Genomic DNA, 17,185 nt, shown 5'->3' with positions numbered 1-17,185 from the left:
GTATGAAAGGGCAAGTGAAGTGATTGTCAGTATGAAACACTGTAGCACAGCACACGGGGTCACAGTGAAAAGTGTCCTCTGTATTTAACCATCAAGCTTGGTGAGCAGTGAGAGCAGTGTGTGGGGACGGGACCTTCACCTTGGCAGATCAGGATTCGTCCAGATGTAGAATCAGTGGTGCTGGTGGATACTGGAGCATCAGGTTTCAGTCGTCCCTAAACAGTTTTGGTCTGTTGTCACTCAGGCATGTGAGACTTTAGAAAGTTGTCCAGGGAAGGTATCTGTTGCTAATGGTGGGGAGATGCTGATCGTGAGCAAGTGGAAAGACTTCTTGGTGGCTGAGACCTTGCCGCCAAATGTATATTGATATTACACTTGCTTATTAATTCTCATATTGGGGGGGGCCAGAGTGGTCACCGTGGCGGTGGATGTGGTAATTACTCCATATAGTGAGGTGATCACAGCAGGTCCCACGGTCTGCATGTTGGAAACAGCCTCTTCAATAACTGTCCACTGTGACGTTTTGGTGGCCCGTGTGGTTCCAATGCGCGTGATTAATGTGACCGAGGTGACTCGCCTGTTACGACTGATATCGAAGTGGGACACGCTGCAGAAAATTATATGAATTCTGAGGGTCATTCTGTCCAAAATGGACTCATTGGTGCCTTGTTAGACGCCATGCTGTAGCATTTAGCACGGGGTGGAGCCGAGGAAGTGGCATTACCACCGATTCCAGCAGCTGACAACAGGGCTAGAAGAGGCCTTGCCGCAGAGGACAGTCCGGTGCGAAGGGAAATGACCCAGGGACGAGGAGGGGGGAGGGACGTCACGGGGTGAGGACTGATTGCGGGTGCAGGTCGGGAGAAGGAGGTATAGGGAGAGCAGACAGGTGTTTGGGGGGATTCTACACGTTGGACCTTTCCACCACTACAACTGTAGGACTTTTTCTCTTCTTGGACAAATCGCTCGACCCTGGAAGGCCGTCCCTCTCTGTCTCACTCCTTCCCAAGGTTTCTTCTTTCTTCCTTGTGTGGGGGTGTCGACTGTAGGGCCTGTCAAAGCCCATTGAGACGTACTGTATGTGATTAAGGGCTATATAAGAAATGAACGTTGTTGATGTTAATAATATCTTTAAAAATCCTTTTCAGTGAAACTCTCCGAAAATAACCTGTGATTTTATTGATCCAAGATGATGTTGCAATGTGATGCCATTACTGACCCAGTAATCAGATGTAGCTGTAATGGTTTCACACAGACCCTACCCTGAATACTGGGTCAGCACCGCACATCAGTTTCCAGCCAATGGTGTAGAGATGGAGCTCAGGCCAGAGGACCACCGCAGAGGTCCAGAATGTAGGTTCACTCACAGATTCTCTTCAGTCATTCTACAGGAAAGTAACACCGAAGCTCTGAACATCTCCTGCCCAACATCCTTCCTTCCTCACAGACAGAGCAGCTTCTCAGAACCCGAAGCAGGCGGCTTCCTGCCTGCGCTGGATCTCTGCGCTGCTTCACGTCGAGAGTTCCTCGTGCGAATGAGCTGAGCACCGACTCTCCGGCTTTATTACCTGCGGCCTGCGAATTCCCCCGGGTCTCTCCCCACACTCGATGGGACCGTCCCTACACCACTCATCTGCCCCAGCTCTGCTATCAACCTGCTCTCCACACCATGTCAGATCAGAACAGAATACATGAGCAGGAACAGAGATCGCCGTTAAAACTAATTTACCTGAAATGAATAGAGTTGAAGACTAATATGAAAGTATTAGAGTGTAGAATTAAAACTGTAATTTGGGATTAACGGCATATAATACAAATTCTGTTTAAACTAATTCATGTGTAACAGTGCAGAGCATCTGAATTTCACAGAATAAAAAGTGTAACTGATGAAGAGTTCAGATTAATTGATGTGTAACAGTGTAGCGTTAAAACAGTTCAAACAGAATTATAAAACAGGAATTCATGCATAATGACGTAGAGTTTTGACTCTAATTGAATAAATGAACAAGTTTGTGTACAACGTGTAGCTTTTCTGTAATTTAGGACATATTTACATTTACAGTATTTACCAGGCGCCCTTATCCAGAGAGACTTACAGTCAGAAGTTACAGGGACAGTCCCCCCTGGAGACACTCAGGGTTAAGTGTCTTGCTCAGGGACACGATGGTAGTAAGTGGGGTTTGAACCCGGGTCTTCTGGTTCGTAGGCGAATGTGTTACCCACTAGGCTACTAACACCACATATCAACAATGAAGATATTAAATGCCTATATATCCGATTCATGTGCATGATTCATGTGCAGTAAAGGCCAGCGTCCAGCTGAGACTGCTGGATTTTGACTGGTGGCTTTGGGTGACAGATGCTCACGGGGCCTGTGGTGACCTTCTGGCTGACGTCAAAAAGTCTGATGCTCCCCTCAGATGTCCCTCATTTACATTTATGAATCATTACGTCCCACCAGCGCAGGGAAGGGAAAGTTCTCCTGAGGTGATGGTGGGTGGGGCTTTTCTCTGTCACCAGGATGAAAGTGTCACCATGAAATCCACTAGCATAGATCAGGGTGGCCTTATACATTCACATCTGGCATTTTACAGTTTTTATTTTGTACTCTATATAATATATATATTTTCACGGGCCTGTGGTGACCTAGCGGTGAGGGAAGCGGCCCCGTAATCAGAAGGTTGCCGTTTCAAATGCCGACCCGCCAAGGTGTCACTGAGGTCCCCATGATGAAGATCCCGTCCCCACACACTGCTCCTGTCATGGTGCCCACTGTCACCAAGGGTGACGGTTAAAGACAGAGGACACATGTCACATCATTTCATAACTCATCTTGATATATATTCACTCGCTCCTTGTATTGTTTTAAATATCAGTACATTTTTGGATAATGGACGTAATGGCACACGCCTCGTTATTAATTCAATTTCCCCCATCAAGACGCTGTTATTTCAGGTATGAATGTACAGCGTGAAAACCCGCCATTCTGACCCTCCGTCATGGGCGTGTCGCCAGCCCGCTCCCCGGGAAACGACGCTGCCGGCGTGATGACGTCAGTACGCTGGCCGACGGCGGCCCGCTGATTGGCGGGCGGAGGAACGCCGCGCCACGTCCGGTGTAGCAGCGTCGCTCCAGGCCGCCGGGGTTCCGCTTGACCGAGGCTCCCCGGCGCTGAGGAGACGCAGCAGCCGGGGCGGTGGGTGGAGGTGAGCGGGTTGATGTTCCGCCAGGAGGTCGGCGTCCCGTCCCCACCTGTTCCGGGACCATGTCCCGCTACGACGTCCCCAGCCTGCTGGACTGGCTCTACGGCGGCGTGGACCCGCAGTTCGCCGGGAACGGAGGTCCCGACTGCGCGGCCTTCCTCCCGCCGCGCCAGCGGGCCGCGGAGAGCCTGCTGATCGGCCTGGTGGCCGCGGCCGAGGTGGCCGTGGCCCTGCGGAGGATCCGGCTGAGCGCGGAGCCCCGGGAGGTCGGCGGGAGCCGGGAGGACAGCGTGGGCCGGAACGTGCTGCTGGTGGCGCTGTGTCTGACGTTCGGCGTGGAGGTCGGGTTCAAGTTCGCCACCAAGACGGTCATTTACCTGCTGAACCCGTGTCACGTCATCACCATGATCCAGGTGAGGAGGGGACATCACCGGCCGCTTCCTTCCCCACCTTCTCCTCATACTACAAATAGGACATCTAGGTCTTACTTTGGATTCTTCAAAATGGACAAATCTTGGTCTCCAGAAGCACCAGAGTCGGGGCGTCCAGACGTTTGAGTGGGGGTGTATACTGTGGGTTCAGGGGTTATTCACTTTACATTTACAGCATTTACCAGACACCCATATCCAGAGCGACTTACAGTCAGTAGTTACAGGGACAGTCCCCCCCTGGAGACACTCAGGGTTAAGTGTCCTGCTCAGGGACACGATGGTAGTAAGTGGGGTTTGAACCTGGGTCTTCTGGTTCGTAGGCGAGTGTGTTACCCGCTAGGCCACCACCACCCACTTAAGTTCATGTACACGCAGGGTGGGAATATTTAGGACCTTGTGCTCTATGTAAAGAGGAAAATGATTATAACAAAATGTAAGGCGGTTTCCCGCTGTGTGTGTGTGTGTGTGTGTGTGTGGGAGGGTGAAGTGGGCGGGGTGAAGGTCCTCCCCAGATAGAATAAGAAGTGTATTAGATGTATGTTTTAACGCTGCCATTTCTGCTGAGAATTAATGAGACCTTGACTCGGTAGATCTTCCTGCTGGCCTGTCCCCCCTGCAGAACAGCCATGGTGGTGTTCAGGTTAGTCCCGCCCCGCCCCGCCCAGCCTCATACACACAGCATGTCCACATTCATTCCTGGCTCTCACCTGCGTCATGTTGTTAGGCTGCAGGTACACATGCTGAACGGAGCCCTGCTGGCGCTGCTGTTTCCTGTGGTCAACACACGCCTGGTGAGACAACAGCCCACAGTCACATGCAGAATGACAGGCGCCCGGGGACCTCAGGGGCCCCTCCTGATTACGAGTGTAAATGTACGTAACTGTGCGTGTGTCGTCAGTGAAGAGCTTCCTTCCCGTTCCTCTGCTCCTGCAGCTGCCCTTTGAGAAGGAGATCTATTACATCCAGCACTCCATGCTCTACCTGGTGCCCATCTACCTGCTCAGGAGAGGAGGTGAGTGCGCGAATGGAACAGTCATGTGACCCGAGGAGACCTGTTGCGATTGTGGTGTCTTTCTTTGTCTCGAGGTGTGTATAAACCAGAGCCCCTGAGGGACATGTCCTGGGCTCTACTGTCTACGGGCATCCTGTTCCTTTACCACTTCCTGTTCCTGCAGGGCCTGGGGCTGGTAAGGCCACACCCACACCACGCCGACAGACAGTTATGCTGCGTTCGATGATTGTGGAGAAGTTAATGATGGAGTAAAGCTGGAGTGAAAAGTGACTACTGGTCCATGTTGTAGTAAAGCTACCTGCTGTGAATGTTTTCCTAATGTTCTTGCAATGTTTGCTTTTGTGCAATTACAAAGTCCATGGAATGTTCTCTGAATCTTGGAACATTCTGTTTAAACGGGGGCCCTCTGCCCCCCAACATACATGCAAATATTAAACATATCAAGAATGTTGCTCTCCAGTATCGACACCCGTCCTCCAACCCGAGGATTAATAGTCAGTTTACGTTTTTAATTCCTCCTCCGCGACTTCGCCAGGAAAAGTCGAGACGTGATGAGCTCGGATTGACAGTATTATGAATGAATAAAACGTGGAAGCAGCAGGCACGTCGAGGACATCAAGTTCACGTCACACAGATGTCCCACTTGTCTGGCCCACCTTAAATACTGCAGGCTGCAATACTATTTATTTCCCACGGAAATGTCCATACTCACCATAAATCTATGTGCACATGAGCAAAGTTCCCAGGTCCTCAGTCCCCCGTGACAGACAGGGGACACTTGATACCATTTCTAATAGTTCAGGATGTTGAGGGGACGCAGATCATCACCATATACAGATTTAAAACGCTGAACTAGAACCCCTGCAGGTGCAATACGGGTACTGCGGCCTGCCGAGCGGTATTTAAGGTGGAACGGCGGCCTGCCGAGCGCTATTTAAGGTGGAACCGCAGCCTGTCGAGCAGTTTATATGGTGGTAGTAGCCTAGGGGGTAACACACTGGCCTGTGGACCAGAAGACCCGGGTTCAAACCCCACTCAGCCTGCCGAGCGGTATTTAAGGTGGAACCGTGGCCTGCCGAGCGGTATTTAAGGTGGAACGGCGGCCTGCCGAGCTGTATTTAAGGTGGAACCGCAGCCTGTCGAGCAGTTTATATGGTGGTAGTAGCCTAGGGGGTAACACACTGGCCTGTGGACCAGAAGACCCGGGTTCAAACCCCACTCAGCCTGCCGAGCGGTATTTAAGGTGGAACCGTGGCCTGCCGAGCGGTATTTAAGGTGGAACGGCGGCCTGCCGAGCTGTATTTAAGGTGGAACCGCAGCCTGTCGAGCAGTTTATATGGTGGTAGTAGCCTAGGGGGTAACACACTGGCCTGTGGACCAGAAGACCCGGGTTCAAACCCCACTCAGCCTGCCGAGCGGTATTTAAGGTGGAACCGTGGCCTGCCGAGCGGTATTTAAGGTGGAACGGCGGCCTGCCGAGCTGTATTTAAGGTGGAACCGCAGCCTGTCGAGCAGTTTATATGGTGGTAGTAGCCTAGGGGGTAACACACTGGCCTGTGGACCAGAAGACCCGGGTTCAAACCCCACTCAGCCTGCCGAGCGGTATTTAAGGTGGAACGGCGGCCTGCCGAGCGCTATTTAAGGTGGAACAGCGGCCTGCCGAGCAGTTTATATCGTGGTAGTAGCCTAGCGGGTAACACACTGGCCTGTGAACCAGAAGACCCGGGTTCAAACCCCACTCAGCCTGCCGAGCGGCCTTTAAGGTGGAACGGCGGCCTGCCGAGCGGCCTTTAAGGTGGAACGGCGGCCTGCCGAGCGGCCTTTAAGGTGGAACGGCGGCCTGCCGAGCGGCCTTTAAGGTGGAACGGCGGCCTGCCGAGCAGTTTATATGGTGGTAGTAGCCTAGGGGGTAACACACTGGCCTGTGGACCAGAAGACCCGGGTTCAAACCCCACTCAGCCTGCCGAGCAGTATTTAAGGTGGAACGGCGGCCTGCCGAGCCTGCCCATGTTGCCCATATCAAAAACCACCACTGGCCAGTAGGATTTCTCCCATTTTCACACCATCCATGTGACCCAGCACAGCAGTAACTCTGTTCCCTCACCAGATCACAGAGGTCAACCTGAACAACATGCTGTGCCCGGCTGTGTCCGACCCGTTTTATGGGCCCTGGTACCGAGTTTGGGCGACGGGTCACCAGACGCTGCTGACGCTGCTGCATGGGAAGGTGCTGACACTGTTGTCACAGCACACAGGCCCCGCCTTCCGCTACATGTTCGACCCCACCCACCTCAGAAGCAAGAAGCTGGACTGACCGGCCTTTCCCTCCCTTCCATGTGGCCGGACAGTTTGGAGGAAGTCGCCATTCTGTTCATTTCATGTTACGTAAATTTAATGTGAACTTTTGTTACAATTACACTCCAAGTGAAGCGGCCAAGTTCCTCGCCGCCATTTGACCTTTAACCCTTTTTACATTCCCTCCACAGGTCAGTTGTGTACGTTCAGTAGAGATGTTTCAGATTTACTGATCTTTCATTTTATCCTGTTCATTTCTCTACTGGTCTGTGTGGGATTCTAGAATAAAGAGACAGACGCAGGTGCTTTCTGCTTTTGTTTTATTGGATAAATGATTTTAAAAGGGAATAACAATAATGTTTAAAACTACACCATCGCCACTGCCATACTGCACACAACCCCCCACCCCACACCTATTTTTTATTATTTTATTTTTTCTCTTTTAACGTACTAGCAGGATAAATGCCTGTTTCAAGTGTCATAATCATCACCAACCACCACACCAACAGCGGTTCACCAGGGGAAAGGAGAGAAAGTCCTAGAGCTTGCTTCTCACGCCTCGTCTTTCACCAGAAAGAAGAATCAAACCCAGATAAACGGATGAAGGAACGGGGGCTACACCAGGCAGCCGTCCAACATAGAAAACCAGGAAAAGAATTAGAAACTAGATCCAAAATATTTCTCAAAAGAATCAGATCTGATGTACAAAAACAGTCATAGTTTCTTTTTTTCCTCCTTTTCTTATCGCATATTTTCTTACAAAATGTTCTTTTCAAGCACACGTTTATTGTTGAACTTCATGTATTATTAATAGTAATGATTATTTCCTCTTTTTTAACATCTATCAGTGCGATTGTTTACCAGTGCAGCTACTGGGTCCAGAGTACAGAAGAGGCTTTTTTCAATTCTTCTTTAATGGCATAAAAAATAAGGATCAACACATTTCTGTAGAAAGTAGAACTGCTGGTCTTTAGGAAAACACATTTAGAAACCCATAAATCTAAGAGGCACGCTATGGGATTTTCTTAAATTAAAAAAAAATATATAATAATTATGGAGAAAAACAAATTGCAACCAGAGATCATGAGGCTCAGATATTATGAGATGAGGTTCCTCCATTGCAGTTCGGTTGCGGAACTCAAGTCTGACGTCGTATAAAATGATTAAAAAAGAGAAGAGCGCAGCGCTGCAGGAGTTTGGAAGGACAGGAAGGCAGGGGAGGAGCAGCAGTCTGGCCGGAGGCATCTTTGGTTCGGTCAACAAAGGACACGTTCCAAACGGGTGGAGTTGATCCCGCCGTGAGACGATTGGAGAAATGAATGGATGGTGTTGGGGGGGAAGAGCGGTGGTCCGTTCATCCAGTCGGCGATCAGGAAAGACGCCAATGACCGAGAAACCGATCGAAACTGCGTTACGGTTCCTAGTGGCCAATCATCCGGCCTGCGTCAGTGTAAAACCAGACGTGGTGGAGGCTAGAGGGGCGTGGCCAGGCAGCCCCCAGGGGCGGAGCTTCTGACTCCATGTCCTTTCAAACCTGCAGATTTTTTTGATGTTTTTAATGTTATCGTTACACCGGTAGGAAAAACCTGTAAAACAGATCTGCATATATCAGGATTAACAATAAAAGTCTGATATGATCGATGAGTCCGCATGACCAGTCACATGTCACTGTGACCGCCCCCACAGGAGGTCCAGTAGCACCATTTTAACCGTTCTCTTGGTTGGTCGTGTCCTCTGCCAGTAGAAGATGCATGCCGTGGAGAAACAGCTCATATTCAGACATGCAACAGAAACCCACTCCGCCACACGGGTTCGAATTCACTTGCTGGACTTAGTTTTGCAGCAGAAAAAATATTCAGTTTGTGCTGTTTGCCCATGGAGCCAAAAAGAGACCTGGACTGCAGTAACCCGCACACCGCAGAAGAGGCGGACAGTTCTTCAGCCCATGTTCGTCCGTAAGGCAACAGAACCAAATAGAGCGTGGTTAAAGTCTCAGGGAACATTAGGGTTGCTGTGGATGGAACCGTAAGCCCTTAACTTTGTGCATAATGCCTGAACCAAGAAGCCATTTTGAAGAGCAGGCTCAAGGGCGGAAAAAAAAAAACGTGTTCTCAGCAACATGTCGCATCCTGTAAACACTGACCTTGACCCTTCACCTCAAACAAGCTGCTGACCAGTCCAACCTCAACACCGAAGAGAATATGGCTTAAAGTTCCGAATCGTCTCCACGTACCTACGGACAATAAAGGACTAACATCGATCAAGACGCGCGACCAGCCAACAGAAAAGAGAGGACTTTTTTTTTTTTTAGATTCGAGTTGATCTGGACGCTCAGCTGGCGCCGATCTGGAGTCATGTGGTGTCCCCACACACTGCTCACCAAGGGTTGTGGTTAAATACACAGGACACGTTGCACAATGTCACCGTGTGCTGCGCTGTATCAATATGACAATAACTTCACTCTTACGGGAAATATTATGGCATCTCCAGATTTCAGACGTCAGAACGACTAGGAGGAGGAACAGGAACACGCTGCTAGATCACCCTTCATCAGCCAATCAGAAGCTGAGGCCTCAATCTTATAGTACTAAACACAACACACAATATCCCACGTATTAATTACTACTTAAAAAATAACTAATGCTGAACATAAACAACATAAAAGCATTTCCTACTTTATTAGTCCTTCTCAAGTGACTCACTTTCCATCCACAGTCTCAAAAACCTGATAAGAATTCATTTCAGGGAGAAAGAAAATTTTGTAGAATATTTTTTAGTTTTTTTTTTTTTTCGTTTTGAGAATAACACAAATGGGTTAATATAAAGATAAATGCTGCAAAACTAAATATAAATCAAGGATAAAAAGGGAAGATTTCTGGTCTTCAGAATCGTAAATGATGCGTATGCTGCCATCCCCGTTGCCATGCCACCAGTGAACTAGCACGGCAACGGAAACTATCATCATAAAATGGTACAGTAGTAGAGATAGCTAGACCATGTGGGGGCGGGCTCTCCAGGGAAGAGGTCGGCGGTGACGTCCAGGGACTGGTCATGCGGCTCGCTGTCAGGAATAATGGTTGTATGGGGGGAGCGGGTGGCCGATGCCATTCTGGTAGTGATGGTGCTGGCGATGGGCGATGTACTCTGCGTAGCTCATCGTCATCTTCTCACTACGGTACCTAAAGACACACCGATGACAAGAGGCTCAGAGGCTTCGTGGATGACTTTTGAGGAGCGGGTAGTCATTATGACGACATGAGGACATTTCTCAGGTGGTGGACACGTCCGCTCACCTGGTCAGTTTAATGGTATTCCTGAAGTCGTTGGTGATGGGAGCTTTGTAACCTCCCTTTCTCAGTAAGGAATCTATGGTCTGAATGTGGTCCCATCCTGTAAAGCACGTCGAGGCTGTGAAAGCGGCCGTGAGAGGGGAGAAGGTCAGACAGATCTTTATCCTACCTTGCTCCTTGGCAACCTCTGGCAGGTAGGTGGCGGTGCGTTTTGATCCTTTTTCATTGAAAAACTCAATTCTAATGCCGTGAACACCAACCTGCAGGAAAAGAGTCCATGTTAGCTCAAGGCTCCACTTACTTACCTGGACCTCTGACCCTCGGGATGGTGCAGCATACAGCTGTAAGGAGGAGGACTCTGAACAAGTCTCTCTCACCTCCCAGTCAAGGTAATCACCCACGTCCTCAAAATTGGTGAGCAGGGAAACGGAGCAGAGGAGGCGGGGCAGCTCGTCCCTCGTCATTGGTGGGAAGCGACTGTCCTTAAGGGCACTGTGGGGACACACACAGACTTAATCAGATTACACAGACTAGTTGAAAATAGTGACAGAGCATTTCTCTCACGCACACACATACCAGAGCTTTCCCTGAAATGTCCTCAAAAGGACTCCAAGTCATTTAAAGATCCCCTGTGGGTCCAGTCGAGACCAAGTACATGGTCCATGCCGTGTATGATTGTGCATGTGACAAATAAAATGTGAATTTTGAAGTAAGAGCAGCAGGAGGGACGTTACATGAAGTTATAAACGAGAAGAGGCCATTCAGCCCATCAGGCTGACTTGAAGGGACCCGATCGTTTCATTTTGGCCTCAACCCCTTCAGAGGGGCCGCAGCTTAGCGTGGTTTAGAAATAATTAACAATAATAATGGTCCTAGAACGGAACATCCATCTAACCAGCCAGTGTTGGATCCAGGATCCATTTTTAAATCTTTTCCGTAGCTGGAGGATCAGGTCCACCTCCCCTTTATAAAAGTGTGTTACGTCAGCATGATTCCCCCAAATTTATCCGCCCTCCTCCACTTTAAATCGCCTTGTAATGTCCCATCAGAGCCACGAGACTTCCTCCTTTTAGACTCAAGTTCACTGTTCCCAGGCTGTGTCTGAGGGACAGCTCCGTTCCCCTGAAGGCAACTACACGTGGATCACAGCGCAGGAAGTATACTCGATCAATACTCGATCAAGTATACTCGCAGTGATGGGAGTTCCGGAGCGGTCACTCAAATACCTGAAGCCCCGCCCACACGAGAGATCTCAGGCAGCATTAACATAACGATGGGAAGTAGAGGTTCATCAGACAGGTGTGAAAGGCCAGCCATTTGTTTGGGGTCCCTCGCTTTGTCTTTTGTCGGGCGACGACACCCTCCAGACAGGAGACGCCAAGGGCGTGACCGGGCGGAAACGACAAATTCTGATTGGTCTGTGGCAACTTCCTGGGAGTTTTCTCTTGTGGTCTCTGGGCACTTTTTTCCTTTCCATCGGGGACGGAGGGTCTTCCTCTTTACCTGCTTTTCTCCTGGCATTTTTCTTGGGGTTTCCCCTGTAACATTGGTACCTTTTTACAGACAATATTTCCATGTAACTGCAATAGTAATTCGCTAAAAAAGCCAGAAGCGAAGCGAGAGTGGAAAAGCCCACTGTGACACGGTGAAGCAGTGTGTGGGGACGGTGCCCCAGACATAGCCTAGCACTTATGAAACTTGTCTTCGGCACAGGCAGCCCGGGTTCGAGTCTCGCCACGTTCACTTGGGGGCGGTAGTGGCCCAGCATCTACCAAACCCCACTTCCTCGTAGGGGTGTTGAAATGAGGCGCATGAGCGGTGCGTCGCGACGCAGGCGTGGACGATGCTGCACAGCGTAAAGGACGTTGCTTGGTGACGTTCTGGCAGCGGGAGTACAACTCTGGTTATAAAGTAGCGGCGGCAGTGACTGATCTGAGTACAGCCGTGCGGCGCGGCACCCAGCGGCCTAGCGGTTAGGGAAGCTGCCCCGTAGTCAGAAGGTTGCCACTCCCCAGGCACTGAAAGTGAAGTATTGATCGCTTGTTCTCGGCCCGCGGCCATTCGTTCAACTCTGACCGCTGCGCTGTGACGTATTTTCAGAGCGGACGAGCGTCCTTTATACCTCGGAACACACAAGTGAAGTGGAGATGGAGGAAAAGCCGATCTACAACACGACTACCATCTTACCTGCAGATTTCTCCTGCTGAGGCATGAAGACGCATGCTGTCAGAATTTTACATTTCAACGTCATATTTTCGTTAGATGTTAGAAATCTAATCTGATTCCATATTTCTCTGCCTTTTGTGGCATCAGAGGAGTGCGGACTGAACGCAGACCGTGTTTCTGCTTGTTGAAGCAAATCGAGACGTACGAGACCTGAACTCGTATTTGAACACATCGTGTGACGTAGTAAAAAACTTACGGGCTGCATTGTGATGCATCGATATGGAGGCATTGATCATCGTAATCAAATCGTGAGACCAGTGAATGTTCACACCTCCACTTACTACCATGGTGTCCCTGAGCAGGACACTTAACCCTGAGTGTCTCCAGGGGGGGACTGTCCCTGTAACTACTGACTGTAAGAACCCAGCAAGCCAAAAACTGAGCAGTCATAGATTTATATTCTAACAGACATTTTTACATAAAATAGTACGTGCAATACGGGGTCACATGGGGTGACTAGTTACAGGGTGGTAGTAGCCTAGTGGGTAACACACTCTCCTATGAACCAGAAGTCAAATGACTCGCCTATGAACCAGGGTTCAAACCCCACTTACTACAATTGTGTCCCTGAGCAGGACACTTAACCCCGAGTGTCTCCAGGGGGGGACTGTCCCTGTAATACTGATTGTAAGTCGCTCTGGATAAGGACGTCTGGTAAATGTAGTTATTTAATCTTCACCGTCGTCATCGTCACACATCCAGTCGTAACCCGGCACTGATTCATTTGACCTACCTGGTAAGGGTGTACTCCCTGAGTCCTGAGTGCAGGTTCATGGCAGAAAATGTTCCTATGCAGCCCCGCAAGCGCTTGTCCCGCCCAATTTTCCAGGTGACGAACAGCGGACTGCGGAGACAGTAGACAGCCAACGTTAACACTTGAAAAGTACCGCAGCGCCCCCTATTGTTGCTCCTCAACATCTTGATGGAGAAATAGAAACCACAATCTTAGTTATTACAATGTAAACTGTGATGTTTTTTTTGCTTGTTTGATGATAATACATTTTATGTAGGGTGGTGGTGGCCTAGCAGGTAACACACTCGTCTATGAACCAGAAGACCCGGGTTCAAACCCCACTTACTACCATCGTGTCCCTGAGCAAGACACTTAACCCTGAGGGGGGACTGTCCCTGTAACTACTGATTGTAAGTCGCTCTCAATAACTGTAAATGTCCTAGAGCACTTTTAAAGTTAAACAAGGTTCCTTTACATAAAAGTGAAGTGATGGTCATTGTGAAACACTGCAGCACAGCACACAGTGACACGTGTCCTCTGTATTTAACAGTGGGCACCATGACAGGCGCCCGGGGAGCGGCGTGTGGGGACGGGACCTTCATCAAGGGGACCTCAGTGGCACCTCGGGGGATCGGGATTCGAACCGGCAACCTTCTGGTTACGAGGCCGCTTCGTTACCCGCTACACTAACAACCAGATGCCAGATTGCTTTGGCATCTTTTTGACATCTACCGTGCTGGTGCACCGTACAATAGTTTATAGCGTTTGTCAGGAATAACTACTTTGGTGGATTTGGTGGCCTGTGGCAGCAGGACTGAAGAAAATGTGGAAAACAAGGAGGGCGAAACGGTCCTGAGGTCATTACGATGCCTCAGGAGACACGTGTTCGTGGCCTGATGTGTTCCTCACATTTTCTATGTAGTTCCTTTACACTGAACCAGGAAACAGAACTGAAATCTTATGTGGCCATTAGCGTGAATTGATTACAATATAATAAAAATTGTATTAAAAAAAATAAGCCAAAGAGAAATGTCTGCATTTGAAATGAAAAAGGTACCCAGGTCCCCCCACCCATCAGGACCTTGCGTGGAGGGAGAACTTTAGAGCCAGCTCTACATCGTACTGAAGTGAGGGTCGGGTGGGAAGCTCCAGACGGAGCCTGCGTCCCTTAAGTGTCCTCCTGTCCCCTTTGTCGATATCAGATTGTGAGTGAGGCCACCTCCTCCGTACTCCGGCCACTGGAAGCTTGGTCCGGACGTGTCCTGCAGACCTGCATCTCGCCTGATCTGGCTGTGGAGGTGCTGCCTCAGGAAGACCCGCCGAGTCCTATAAATACGCTGCTAATTCAACAAATCCTCCCTCATGCGAGTAAACAGACTTCAGGCTCATCCGATGGCAGCGTCCACGCGCAAGAACTCATCCTGAAGCCAGTTCTAACAGCATGCACATTCATTCTGCAAACGTAGCATGTAAGATCCAGTCTACTCGGTCTGGAAGTCAGAGTTCCATTATTCGTCTGCTAAATGACACCATTTAATAACCCAACTACGAATTTGGAGTCAAAAGAGAATTTTCTAAAACTTTATTTCACGTCTGACTTGTAATTTCCTCAGCATAACCCCATTAGAGATGTTCTGCCTCCATGGAACAGACTTGGGAGAGAAGTAAAGACCTCCAGCTCCTTCCACTGCTTCCTGACCTTCATACTCCAAAAACCCAACTACGGTTAACATGTCCTGCTTCTACTGGACCTGTAATCTGACCTCCAAGGTGACAATCACCTCACAAAAACACAGAAATCCCAATCCGGCAGAGATTTGGATGAGAAGGGTGTCTGGAATGTGCTGTTAACGGTGGAAGAACATATCTAATGGAACCCTTCACTGGCTATTTCATTATCTTATTACAGCGCTAGTACAGTATTTACTGCACCAGGGTTCGTTATGTCAAGTTTGGATGTGAAGGTTTTCATGGAAAAACAACCAAAAATATCTAAACGTTGGAATGTTGGCGCACGTTATACTAGTACAATATTAACAGCGTAATTATTAAACAGATTAATTAAAACATGCGGGCCGGCTGCTGAATACGAGGCGGCCGCCAGCGCCCCCTGCCGCATGGGCGTGTTCGGAGCCCCGGGCTTTATGGCGGTCCGGTCGGCGGGGACCGTCGGAACGGAACCGGCGCCTACAGCCGGGCTTGTGGACGGTAACCCCGCACCGCGACGCCCTGTAATGGCGGCGGCTTTACTCACTACGGGTCGTTGGTGAAGCGGGGCGTTCGGGGCGGCTGGTATCCGTACAGATGACAATAAAGCACGTCGAAACAGAAGCAGCACATCTCCGCAGAAACCACCATCTTCCGCCCGGCGCTGGCGGGGCCGGGTCCGGGGCTGAGGTTGGGGGAGAGGCCGGCGGTGTTGTAGCCTCCCGGGGCCGCGGACAGAGCGCTGGTGCCGGTGCCGCCGCCGCCGCCGCCGCCGCTGCCCCCAGGACCTCCGAGGCCGTTCACTCGGTTCACGCTCCCGGCCGCGACGCCGGAGGACGAGCCCAGGCCCAGGTCCGACCCGCAGTGTCCCGTCGCGGCGGACCCGCTCCCCGCCCCGCCGGGACCCCCCGCCCCAGGGGATCCCGACAACTTCTGCTTCTTCACCCCGCAGCACCCGGCCGCCATCTTGGAACAATCTGCACCGACACACCGCTTCCGACCCATCACCGTCACCGCGGGAAGGGCGGGGCTACACGCCGACCAGACGTACAAATCCCCCTACGTCAGCACGTACGACGCACGACGCTCCGCCTCCCCCGCTCCGCGGAACGCGGGCTGCGCTTCCGACTCCGGCCGCAGGGGGCAGGACGAGGAGGGACCGCAAAGTCACGCAGGCGTCGCCGTCCAAGTGTCCAGGCTACGCAGGAGGCGTACGCGGCGTACGCGGCGCGACGGCCAGCTGTGAACCGCTGCAAGTCGCAGATAAATGTCCGAGAAACAGGCTCCCGTGTCCCCGCAGCGGTGCGTGGCGAGGCGAGGCGGCGGGCAGCCCCGTCTTCCTGTGTGGGAGGCTGGAGCTACAGACCGCGGCAGCCGCACGTCTCAGCCCGGTCCCGGCAGCCGATCCCCGCACCGACGCAGTCAAAATGGCTGTGGACGCTGCAGGCTGCGGTCTGCCAGACGAGGGTCATGTTAACCGTCCTGTCGCCCGCTGTCACCCCGCCAAAGGCGCGCATGTTCCGCCGGAGTCTCCGACTCTCGGTACCCGGCGGCGGCGGCGGCTCCACGGACCCTCGGTTCCCCGCGAATGGAGAATCCACGACGTTCCTTACGCTCGGTGCGTATCTCCCCTCCTGGGTCATCAAATCTGGATTCTCAGCTGCGGCTACGGACGAAATGTGCTGCGCGCAGGAGCGCAAATCCCGCAAAGAGACGAATCAGCAGCGAGAGGCTTTCCTGCCCCGGGCGGTGTCACCCCCGCCGGAGCTCCTGACATGACGGCCATCTGACCCCGCAGCAGTTACTGTTCACACGCACACGTTCATATTCATGCAAACACGAGTCAAGAAGTTGATGGAAAGTTTCCTGATGAATCTGGCTGCTGGGGGGCAGTAGACACTGGACCGGGGGACAGTCCCTGTAAACACCGATCATTAGTCGCTCTGGCCAAGTGGGACGTGTGTGGATTTATCCTCCACGAGGTGAAAGCAGAACCTGTTAAACCCTGGAGGACAAATCAGCCCCATGGGGTCCAGGGTCCGGTGGTGGCCTAGAGGTTAAGGAAGCGGCCCCGTAATCAGAAGGTTGTCGGTTCGAATGCCGATCTGCCAAGGTGCCACTGAGGTGCCACTGAGCAAAGCACCGTCCCCACACGCTGCTCCCCGGGCGCCTGTCATGGCTGCCCACTGCTCACTCAGGGTGATGGGTTAAATGCAGAGGACAAATTTCACTGTGTGCACCGTGTATCACGTGTGACAATCACTTCACTTTCAGTAGGAGACCAAAGG

General features: G+C 51.2%; 2 protein-coding genes across 2 annotated transcripts; one reads left to right on the top strand and one right to left on the bottom strand.

Moving 5' to 3' along the window:
- The first annotated feature begins 3,105 nt into the window (after window positions 1-3,105).
- LOC114783009 (transmembrane protein 164-like) lies at window positions 3,106-7,242 on the top strand. Its single transcript, XM_028968675.1, has 6 exons — window positions 3,106-3,616; window positions 4,225-4,274; window positions 4,359-4,425; window positions 4,568-4,646; window positions 4,721-4,821; window positions 6,754-7,242. Exons 1-6 carry the CDS (start codon window positions 3,266-3,268, stop codon window positions 6,958-6,960), a joined length of 855 nt encoding a protein of 284 aa, XP_028824508.1. The 5' UTR covers window positions 3,106-3,265; the 3' UTR covers window positions 6,961-7,242.
- Window positions 7,243-7,836: 594 nt separating this feature from the next.
- LOC114783008 (AMME syndrome candidate gene 1 protein homolog) lies at window positions 7,837-16,552 on the bottom strand. Its single transcript, XM_028968674.1, has 6 exons — window positions 15,445-16,552; window positions 13,191-13,301; window positions 10,609-10,723; window positions 10,401-10,491; window positions 10,235-10,331; window positions 7,837-10,120 (listed from the first exon to the last, which is right to left on the bottom strand). Exons 1-6 carry the CDS (start codon window positions 15,900-15,902, stop codon window positions 10,006-10,008), a joined length of 987 nt encoding a protein of 328 aa, XP_028824507.1. The 5' UTR covers window positions 15,903-16,552; the 3' UTR covers window positions 7,837-10,005.
- Between the last annotated feature and the right edge of the window lie 633 nt (window positions 16,553-17,185).

The sequence above is a fragment of the Denticeps clupeoides genome, unplaced genomic scaffold (genome assembly GCF_900700375.1).
Source record: "Denticeps clupeoides unplaced genomic scaffold, fDenClu1.1, whole genome shotgun sequence".
Classification (NCBI taxonomy): Eukaryota; Metazoa; Chordata; class Actinopteri; order Clupeiformes; family Denticipitidae; genus Denticeps; species Denticeps clupeoides.
Note: the sequence above shows the minus strand (reverse complement) of the source record. Positions and strands in the feature narration are given on the sequence as shown.